We start from the raw sequence: 11,816 nt of genomic DNA, 5'->3' as shown, positions 1-11,816 counted from the left end.
TTCATCGCTTAACTAATCGTTTCATTAATTAATTTCATCGTTTAACTAATCATTTCATTAATTAATTTCATCGCTTAACTAATCGTTTCATTAATTAATTTCATCGTTTAACTAATCATTTCATTAATTAATTTCATCGTTTAACCAATCGTTTCATTAATTGATTTGAGTTTTTGAAATCATTTATCACAATTCAAATAAATTATTTTATTTCATAATTCATATTTCGCTTGCAAATGAATTGTTACATTTCATGTTATCTTAATGTGGAAATATGCTAATTAAGGAAAATTAATAAATTGATAAATTTTACTCAATCATTCATTTCTTATTTTCTGCATTCATTTTGCATTAGTTCTAATTTAATTTCATACCTTTATTGGGAATAAATTTTAGCGTACTTACTGTTTTGATTGATAATCTTCGGTCTGAATAAAAAATAAAATAAAATTTTTCATATTTTAACTAATATCCCAAGATTTTATTGTTACTGATAACATAACAGAAAAGAAAATAATTCATTTTAACAATAAAATTTTGCCTTGAAGTTAGTAAGTAACAATTTCAGTTCTATCATTAATTCAGTATTATTTCATTTAACTAAAAAATAAATTCCATCCAATTTTGTTATTTATTAAAAATATTAGCTAAGATTGTCTTACTATTTTATATTCATTAATTAATTCCAGTTAAAAATGTCACAGTTCTAAAATCTTAACAATGTCAACGAAATCGTATATATAATCTTAGCAAAATGATAATAAAATAAGTTGATCACATTTGCATTTGTATAAAATCATACCAATGATTTAGAAATATTTTTTTGCCCACGAGAAATATTCTCGAGATTTATTGATTCCCTAAAAATGACATAATTTGTTCCAAATTATTGTATTACTCTTAAAAGCATTCATCATTTATGAGACATTTTCAATCGAATTTTATTAATTTTCATTTTTTTAAATTAATAATATTGGATTTATTGTGTATTTAAAAAGTTGAAATGATCGAAATGACAATATATTTCAATTCAAAATTGAGTTATAATTAGTTCTTTTTTTTTTTGTTTTTTTCTATAGCATTTTCTTTCTTCTTAAATCATTTCAGTTTTCCTTAAATTAAAACACTACCATCAATGACATTTAGCATTTTGAGTCATTTCGAGTACTTCAATTAGATATAAGGCGATAGGAGTTCTAGTAGTTTCGATTACAATTAAGATTTTCTAGATATGATGGAGGATGCTGGGAAGAAAGACAAAAGTATCATATGGTGTTGATAAGAAAATTTGGTTATATTTCCTATTCCTGAAACTCAATCCGGATTTGTCATCCAATTAAGCTGAAAAACTGAATAATGATTGAATATATTCTCTAATATTTAAACGAAATGGTTTAACAAAAACAAAAAACAATTTTGAAAAGAGCTATAAAAACTGATTTAGGTTAATTCTTTTTTTTTTCTTTGTGTCAAATGATTTAAACTTGGCCTTTTTTTTCCTTACGATGATTAGACTTAGTGAAATTTCACCTAAAAACCTAAAGGAATCCTTTAAAATGAAAAATGAAAACTCAAACCAAAGTTATTAAATTGGTATTGCTCAAACGAGATAGAAATATTTAAATTAGTGAAACTTGGCATTAGTCCTGATTAATTTGCAACAAATATTTGTTTAAGAAAATAAAGACAAAAACATTTTGTCTACATAATGAAGAAAAATGCCATAAATTAATTAAGCCATATTAGCCTGACAAAAATTAGCCAAATTAGAAAAATGATAATATTTACCATACCTCTTTTTCTTTTTTTCCTGAATCAACTCCTTATCTTCCAGTTTATCTTGATTTGTCATCTATAAATAGCCAAAAATGTTAACTGTATAAGAATTAAATTCAATTTTAAATTTGATTAAAAATATGACAAAATATGAAACTTTCACATTGTCATCCAGTTTTGTCGTCTTTCCATTTCTATTTCTTCCATTGTCACATTGAATTTGTCGCTCTTTTTCTTTGTATTTTGTTTTTTTATCCAAAATTTGTTTAGGTAAATCATTTTCAGCATTCTGTGATTCTGTTAATTCCACAGAACATTTAATGTTGCTATTCTAAACATGCAAATTTGCTAATGAATATTTTTCAATCTTAATAATTTTTAAAAAAAATACTACAAATTTAAGTCTAATTAAAATTAATGAAAATGACGTAATGAATGATGAAAAATTCATCGATAAAAAATGATAAAAATTTTAATTAATAAAAATTTCAATAAAAAAAAATTTTCAAATAAGGAAATATAACAAATATTCAAATTTATTTCATTCATTGTGATTCTCAGGAAAACATTGAAATTTAAGTTTAATTAAAATTATGAAAGGTGAGTAAGGATAGAGCTTGAAACAAAAAAAGGGAAAAAAATAAGGAAGAAATGGAGAAAATTTTCACTTTGAATCATTTACAACTTTAGGAGCATTTTATTGAATTTTAAAAAGTATCATTTACAAAGCTAATAATAGAAATTAAATTCAATTTAATATTCAATATTGAATTTTAAAAAGTATCATTTGCAAAGTTAATAATAGAAATTAAATTCAATTTGATATTTAATTTATTTGTAAATTTTATTTTTAATTTCCAATAAAGAAATACCAAATCAAGTGAAGAAGAACGAAAGCTTGATGATTCAGAAAGTTGCATCGGTTTTTGATATCTTTGATAATTTCTCAATTTTTCACCTAATTTTTTGAAAAATGCTGCTGTCACTTGCCTGTAAGATTTAATTGAAATTATGATAAGTATGCTTTTTAAGTGAACGAAGTGAATGATAAGTGGACAATAAATGAACAAAGTTGAAAAAGTGACATTTTTTTTCTTCCGCTTTTTATCCATTCTATTCTATATAGCAATTAACTGGAAAGGCTACGCGGAATACGTACGTTCATACGTTGAATACGTAACTACGTGGAATACGTACGTTTTACCTTGCCGGTCCTCTATAGATTCGGAACTTGTCATTGTAATTCGTCACTTTTTTTATTTCTACACTTCTTAGCAATGATTGTTTCTGATCATTTATCCACATTTCAACATGTATTTATCTGTTACGGAAAGAATCATTTCGTGTAAAAATTTAATTAAATATGCAAATTTTTCAAAGATAAATTTACGATAGCATTTTTATAAAGATATCAGTACTGAAAATGACCGTTCATATATTTTTTGATAATTCAAGAATTGGTCAAGTAATTGTTTTTCGTTTTTTTTTTTTAATGCCATGAGATGATGCAGATGGAACGTTTTCAAACATTTGATGCAAACAGTTTTCATCTTCGACCGGATCCGGAATTACCATATGAATACGTCTTTGTTCATTCTAGCAGTGTATCCACTACAGTTGTAATGTTATGTTAAAGAAAAAACTTGAAATTTTAACATCTCCAAGCATGAATTAATATGATTTTAATTAAGATTTTTTACAAATTAATCCCTCATATAGCTTAATAAAAAAAAAGATTAGAATTTTTGAATTATTTAATCAGGAATAAGTCAAGATTAAGTTCAAAGTTCAAGTTACAATAATTTCATATCATTTAATTACTGTATCGTAATTCACTCAAAAAACACATACATATTGATAGCATGTATGGTTAAATTTAAATGGTATCAACATGATAATAAGATGTTTAAAATTGTGAATTTTTAATTTTAAACTTCAATTTACTTGAATTAAATCAAGCAGCAAACTTCATTTCAATAAAAAATTCATTTGATTTATTACATTTAATAAAATATTCACTGATTTTTTATTAACAATTGATATTTTAATTCTTTCTCATTAATTTCTCGCCTAAAATTGTTTTTTTTCGGGCAAATTTTTTGAGCAAACGTCGATGACGTCTCAATTTCTGATACCGAACGTACGTGGGATCTGATTCCGATAATGTGTAAAAATTGCCATCTGATGGTTCGACTTCATCCGGAATATATACTTCTGGCTCTTTAAAATCATACGGCTTTCCTGGTGGTCCAACTGATTCACCAAGCGATTCACCATAGATATAGGGAGTACGCTGAGGACAAGAACAATATTCAGAGTCAATACCCGGTCTTCCTGGTTCACCGGGCTAAAAATATCATTTAATTATTGGTTTCAAAAATTATCTAATTGATATAGTGACAATTATCTTTGTCAAATCATCACGAAAGCTATAAACTGAATGGAATAATATCTCAACCTCTCCTGGTACTCCATCTTGTCCCGGATATCCTGGTACACCGGGAGGTCCTCGCTTCCCTGCTGGACCTATATTTCCTTTTAGTCCTGGTTCACCTTTTTTGCCAGGTAAACCAACTGGACCTTGAGGTCCAGGCGGTCCTTTTGGTCCTGGTCTACCGAACATTACCAATATCGATTTACCCATTTCTCCAGGTGGTCCAACTGGTCCAGGTGGACCTGAATATACTATTTTATTTTTCAAATGAATTTATACATACATCAGTTTCAAATCTGTATGACTTACCAGGTGGACCTTGCTCACCGATTGGACCCTGTTGTCCAGGCAAGCCAGGATTTCCATCAGGTCCCGGTTTGCCCGGCATTCCTGGTGGTCCTTCTGCACCAATTGGTCCCGGGTCTCCTGGTGGTCCTTCAGGTCCTGGTGGACATTCGATGCACGTTTTATATTCAAATGGCTCTGATTCATACAAAATATCTATACCGTTTAATCCAGGTTTACCTGGTAGACCATGTTCTCCATCAACTGTAGATATAAAATACAGTGAAAAATCAATATAAATCATTATTCTTATTTGGATCAATCAACTATTTCAATATTATTTTTTGGAACAAAAAAAAAGAAAAATTTCTTTTCATTTTTTTCTAAATTTTTAATTTTTATATTTTTGAGTAATATCAAATTTATCCACTAACAATAAAACTATCTCATAATATAAAGTTGTTTTTAATCAACAAATAAACAAACAAACTTACTTCCTGGATAGCCAGGTATTCCAGGTGGACCTTGTGGACCAGATGGACAAGTATTTGGTTGTGGTGCACATGCTGCAAGAAATGTTATCATCAAAGAAATTTATCCTTTCTAGTCCTTTCTAGAAATGAAAATTTAAATTTTCAAATTAAATTTAAAAATTAGCCGATTATTTACCACATTGTGGTTGTAAATTATCATTATTATCATATGCTTGTCGTTGAATTCGTTTCGATCTAAACATTTGAAATAATGTTAATTTTGAGGTGCTATCCATATAACTTCTATTTTTTAATCTTTGATATTTCATTATCTCCAACCAAGCATCATTCGTTATCATCTGAAATTGATCAATTTACCATTAACACATATCAGTATTAAATCAATTATAATTAATTAAATGAAATAATGAAATTTTCTGTTACTGAAAAAAAAAGAAATTACTTTTTTTTTCCTTTCATAGAATTTATTAATAAAGAACAATAATGAAATACTGATATAAAATATTGCTTTTCAGTGAAAATGAATGTTGTAAATTCAATATACAATATCAGAATGATAATAGGATAATCGTTGAAGATATTAACATTTCAGTTAAATTCTTCCTCCTATATTTAATATTCATTTTGAAGTAATTAATTATATTCACTTAAAAATATGCATTAAAAAAAAGAAAAAAGAAAAACTCTGCCAAATGATAGCATTAGCTTTTTTTTAGACTAAAAATTTTAATACCTTAAATTCTTCCATACCATCGAGTATTTCATAATATAAATTATTAATATCCTGAAATAGCATCGCACATGTCACCAATGATATGACAATTGCTAAAAGACTTACAGTTGATAGTGCATAAATCCAAAAATATAATGTTTTCATAATACTGAAATTATTTTATGTTAGAAGGTTAAAATTTGTTGAAAATTTTTATCGAATAACGATTAAAATTACTTTTTTTTTTTTACTGAATATAATAAAAAAAAAAGAAAAAAGCAAAAAATATACGAGTTGGAAGTGTTTTTTAGTTTATTAAAAATTTTAACAATGAAAATAAACAATTGAAATTAATTATTTAAATTTCAAAAACAAAATTCGAAATGTATAAGTATATGTTATAACTATTAAAATTATTAAAGCATATTATCGTTATCATAAAAATGGTTCATTATCACATGATTACTGATATATCAACAATAATTCTGTTCATTTATTTAATTTAATGATTAAATTAATGGAGAATGAAGTGATATTTAAATGATTAAAACATTCTTTGATGGAATTATTTATCCTTCTCATCAATTTATAAGTTTTATTATTCGACCAATTTTTTTTCTTTTTTCAACTTGATTAATGGTACAAATTACTTTTGAATTTGAATAGTTTCAAGTAAATTTTAAAATGATTCTAAAATTTAGACGTGTATTGTACAATTATTTAAATCATTTTATCCATTACCGTATTTAAAATATCAATTCGATGGAAATTTTTTGTTACAAAATAATTAAACTAATATTACTTCAAATTAAACATTTATAAATTATTTATCGTTGTGTAATTAAATTTCTAAATATTTCTAATTATTAGCTATACTTATTTGTTGCAATAATCTTAATGGAATTATAATAAAATTTTATACAATCTTTTCAATATTAAATTTAAATTTCAATTTTCAGATAGTAATTTTGAAGAAAATCGGATAAGATTAAGAATGCATCGCTTATACGATAATTTAACTTAATCATTTAGATTTAAAAAAAAATAAATGGACAAATTAAATGTATTTATTGTAATTTAATTTTGTGGAGAGGATAAAGTACGATAGATTTTTCGGCAAAAAATGAAACTTTTCATATTTATCAATGGATTACTTTGTCTGTTTCAATTGTATAATTCAACTAAATGACATATGTAATTTTATATTTGAATTATTTCCAAATAATTTCCATTTCCAATTTCTATTCTTAATTCCTATTTGTTAGGTTAAAAGGGCTCATTTGTTAAATATCAAAGAAAATCATACTTCTTTTCGTTGTTGTCTCTTCTATTTCAATCCCAAAAAACGGAATAAAAATCAATCTTCTCTCTCTCTCTCTTTCTCCCTCTCTCTCTTTCTCCCTTTACAAATGCATACACTTTGTACATTTGAACAATCACTGCTAAATTATTACTCTATGATGAAATAAACCGAAAAGTCATCGAAATCCATAAAACATTCCGGAAACTTATTACAAGCATTTTGCGCCAATAATTTTATTTAAATGAAGGAATTGAATTCCGGATAAGTTTCGTTGGATAAGATTAAAGCACATTGTAAAAGCATTATGAATTAAAAATTAGTTAATTCTCAAAGAGCTATTCCGCTGTTAAATGCCAAATTTCCGGTTTACCGGAATAATGACACAGGTTTGTAAATAGTTCATGAAAAAATTACGATAGTGATACACATTTCACAAAGATGAGAAACCAGAATAATTAGCCATTAAGCCTGAAGCAATTTGTCATCTATATGTCATTGTCGCATTTGATTGTCACATTTCTTGAGATTTATCATTGATAAGGTTACTCAGCAATTGTATTCAAATTTTTATTAATGTTATGAAGTAGAGAATGTTATATAGAAGACAAAAGAATGATTGTTGTCATGTGAGTAATGAAAAATCTGAGAAGAAAATAGGAGAAAAAAATAAAACGATGAATATATAAAGAAAAAAAAAAAGGAACAGGAAAAGAATACTTGAAATTTCCGGATAACTGGAAATTTTTCCGGATCTCTCCCGTGTCAAATATGTAATCATCTATTTGCATAATGTTTTCGTTTCACAACTTTTTTTTTTTTTTTTTTTGTGCAAAACTTTTAATTTCCATTTCAGAGAATGTTTTAATAAGAAGAGGGTGAAAAAAGGGGAAAGAGAGAGAGGGAGAGAGAGGAAGAAAAAACTTCTTTTGATGGATATATATTAAAATGAAATCTAGGAAATTGGAAATTTCCAATAACAAAACTATTTTTTAATTCATATTTTGTATGACCCTTTTCCGCTTCCGAGCACAATTCCGCCTTTGCAAAAATTAACAATGAACAAATTTGTCTTTTTTTTTTAAATTTTACAAAAACAAAATTAACAAAAAAAAAAACAGAGAGATGAGGAATAAAGTCACACACTAATTAAAGAAATTTGAAATGAAGAAAAGAGTTTTGATGCTGAAAAAGATTAAATCTTAAATACATGATTAATTAATTCGATATAATTTCTTCATGCATCTAAGCGCAAATATCATTCTCTTCTTCAATATTAAACAATAATAATTTGTTCTTTTAATTTATTCCAGTTTTTATCTTTTCATTTTCGATAATTTATTTGATAAAATAAATGATGCTATTTGCGCCATAAATATATTTTCATTTCTACAATTTTTTTTTTTTAGATCACTCAATTTATATTATTGGTTAATTATTGATTGGATTCTGAGTATGATTGTGATTCTGAATACGGATTGTAAGCGTAAGAAGGAATGAAAGAATTAGATTCATTGAATGGAATAATGTTTTGTTAAGATGTAACAGAAGCTAATAGAATGTGATATGATATACGACATGTGATATGATATGATATACGACATGAGATATTTTTGAAAAAGTTTAAGAATAAGACTTGTTATGAGTTACAATAAGTAGTTCTTAATGCTAATAATTAATTTTGAATTATTAGATTAGATGAAATTGATTATTTATTAGTCTAAATTATTACAATCTTATTTGGAATTGTCACTCTCTGGATTCAATGCCATGATAAGTAATATTGTTCAAATTGGAATTGTCATCTTACAATATTTTTCTTCGGAACAATGTAATGGTGATAATTTCAGTGATAAGCGTTATCCATTTACATAATCATGTGAAAAACGACGATTTTGATAAGTTGAAATATTTGAAATCAATTCGTTGCCATCAAATTCTAATATTTTTTCAAAATTAATTATTTTTAAAATTTTTTTTTGAAAAAAATTTTTTAAAATTTCCAATTTTATCAATCAAAGTAAAAAGCAAAAGATAATAAATTAATAAATGAAACTAGTTTTTATAAAGATTTATCACTGTTAAACTTGTTTCAATGCCATGTTAAGTAACATTGATTAAACTGATAAGAGCATTAAATCCTAGCAATTCCATCTCATAAATATTACGATATTACGACGCATTAATTTATTGTCATTTTAACATCCATCATTTATTAAGCGGAAGGATTAAATAGAAATAAATGATTGACTAAGAAATTGCATTACTAACATTCATAGAAATTAATTATTCAAAATCAAGAATTGAATTATTATCAGTTTTTTTTCATCTGTTTATAATTTCAAATTTTACAACGATCTTTTTTGTTTTATTATATTTGCAATGATTTGCTCATCCATCTTTGATTTCTTCGTTGTTCTTTTTTTTTCAATATTTTTCTATATTAAGTTAAAAAATAGATAATGAATTAGACCTAAAAAAAATTAAATCCTAAAATTAAACTTGTTAATTAAGCTTACCAAAAATATTGCACTATTCAAATCAAAAATAAATTGATCTGAAGATAAGGGAATAATTTTCATGTTGATTTATCAATATTTAAAAAATTTTTATGTTTGTTTAAAAGTTTCGGAACTCGAAAATCTTTCACCATATTTGAAAAATGAAATAATCAGTGTCACAGTGTCACCGTAATATTCCAATCTGTTCAATTATATGAGGATATTGAATTAATCATTTCACTTGCATCTATCACAATCAATATAAAATGCTTCAAATTTTAATGGAATTGCTCAATTAAATTTGATTTAATTGGTTGAGATTTAAAAAATAAACAAAAAAAAATTTTTTTTTCATTCGAAATGATCAATGGTAAAAGGATGAAGAGAGAGAGAGAGAGAGAGAGAGAAGAAAAAAACCTGTCCTTCTATGTTCAATTCCATTTCAGAAATTTCACAGAAACCTTTCTACCTTTGATTTTTTACTAATACTCGATGGTAAAAAAAAAAATAGTTCATTATGTTCCATCCTATTATTCATGTTTGAAATTTACCAAAATTGAAATTGAAATTAATTTTTACTGAAAAAAAATGAAAATTAATTCATTAAACAATGAATGATATACCTTTTTTAAATATTTCCTTCACAAAATGGATATCATATCTTGATATGATATTTGAGCAGCTAATTATCATTCACCAATTATAGTAGCTAATTATCAATTCGAGTAACTAATTACCATTAATTATGATATGATAAGAGACTGATGATTTCATTAATCGGAAATAAAGAAAAAATATTAATGAATTAATGATAATTAGCTATTCAAATTCCTAATCATTGCATAATCTATTTTTACGTGTATAATATATGATTGAAGTAAATATTAAATTAGGAGAAGAGGACATTTTGACGTGTTACGTGTAGCATATAACGTATGACGTGTGATGTGAATAAAGTAATTGTTGAAAATGATAACTTTCACGTATTTTTGAAGAAATTTTCAATCTCTCCCTATTATCTTATACAATTGTAAATGAAAAAAATGAAAAAAATGTTATAGCATAATTGAATTTATATGTTTGTAAAAAAAATATATTCATACATTTTGATGTCCATAATTTACATATTACTAGATAAGTAATCTCGGGTATCTCGAGATTACTTATCTAGTAATATGTAAATTCAGATATCTCGGGACTAAAAGTAAATCAATCAATCGATGCAAGAAAATCATATTGAAGTGGTAAATCAAGAGTTCTCAAAGAAAAAAAAAAATTAGAAATGTTATCATTCAATTGATGTGATTGTAATTTATTCAACGATCAAATTTCCGACAAATTGTATCAAATTATCAAATTTTAATTTCCAATTTTTTAACTTTTAATTCTTGTACGATATATGTATGTCTTAATGAAATTTTATTGATATGCTATATGAGAAATCAAAAATAGAAATGAAAATGTTATCCACTAAATGAATAAATGTTTACGTATGTTCAGTTTATACTTTCCGGAAAATAGCCGTGCTCACCGCTGAGCACGGCTATTTTCCGGAAAGTATAAACTGAAAATGGCCAACATACAGTGGAAAGAATGAAGGATGAGCTTAAGGTTCATCCAAGATTTTTTGGCATGGTTGCAGAAAACGTCGGTGCTGGTGCTTCCTGTTTCCTGTAGCTATGGCAAAGCCGAACTAAATCTTATTTTTAGTGGAAGCTTTTCCTGAAAATATCACTAGGGCCTATTTTCAGGGAATGACTTATTTTCCAAAAAAAATAGGGTGAACACGTGATTTACGTCAAATAAACACGTGATTTGCGTTAAAATGTATAGTTTCATTTTACAAAGTAGCGTTAATATCGGAACATAAAATTTTTAATAATTTGTTTCATAAATTATTTCTACTCAAACATTCAACAGTGATCGGTGGTTATATTGTTGTAATCAAAGCTTGAAAATGTCACTATCATTTACCGAAAAAGTAATACTCGCATTTATCGCATTAAATCTAACAATTGTTCTGTTACTATACAGGTTATATGAATTTAATTCATTTTATTAATTAATTAAAAGGAATAGTAATAATCGAATAATTTAATTTCAATCTTTCAAAGTTCAATTTTAAATGTCTAAAATATTTCGCTTCTTTTTTTTTTAAATTGTCTACCAATTCAAAGGTAATTTATTGTATTTGAAGATAATACAATTTCGGTTAGAATTTTTCAAAGATATTAAAGATTTTATCACAAAAAAATAAAAGGTGTCAACCAAAGAATGAACTTGATAATTAACCAAGAATGAACTTGATAATTAC

General features: G+C 25.6%; 2 protein-coding genes across 2 annotated transcripts; both read right to left on the bottom strand.

The window, feature by feature from the left end:
* Nucleotides 1-1,732: 1,732 nt before the first annotated feature.
* LOAG_08784 (hypothetical protein) lies at nt 1,733-3,081 on the bottom strand (the record flags this gene model as incomplete). The annotated part of the gene is made up of 4 exons (XM_003144314.1): nt 1,733-1,852; nt 1,934-2,107; nt 2,649-2,766; nt 2,981-3,081. 4 exons carry the CDS (start codon nt 3,079-3,081, stop codon nt 1,733-1,735), a joined length of 513 nt encoding a protein of 170 aa, XP_003144362.1.
* A 739-nt stretch (nt 3,082-3,820) lies between these two features.
* On the bottom strand, nt 3,821-5,866 carry LOAG_08783 (hypothetical protein; the record flags this gene model as incomplete). The annotated part of the gene is made up of 6 exons (XM_003144313.1): nt 3,821-4,123; nt 4,235-4,452; nt 4,520-4,759; nt 4,990-5,061; nt 5,165-5,327; nt 5,723-5,866. 6 exons carry the CDS (start codon nt 5,864-5,866, stop codon nt 3,821-3,823), a joined length of 1,140 nt encoding a protein of 379 aa, XP_003144361.1.
* Between the last annotated feature and the right edge of the window lie 5,950 nt (nt 5,867-11,816).

The sequence above is a fragment of the Loa loa genome (genome assembly GCF_000183805.2).
Source record: "Loa loa unplaced genomic scaffold supercont3.112, whole genome shotgun sequence".
NCBI classification, from domain to species: domain Eukaryota; kingdom Metazoa; phylum Nematoda; class Chromadorea; order Rhabditida; family Onchocercidae; genus Loa; species Loa loa.
The sequence above is the reverse complement of the archived record's forward strand: the minus strand, read 5'-3'. Positions and strand labels throughout refer to the sequence as shown.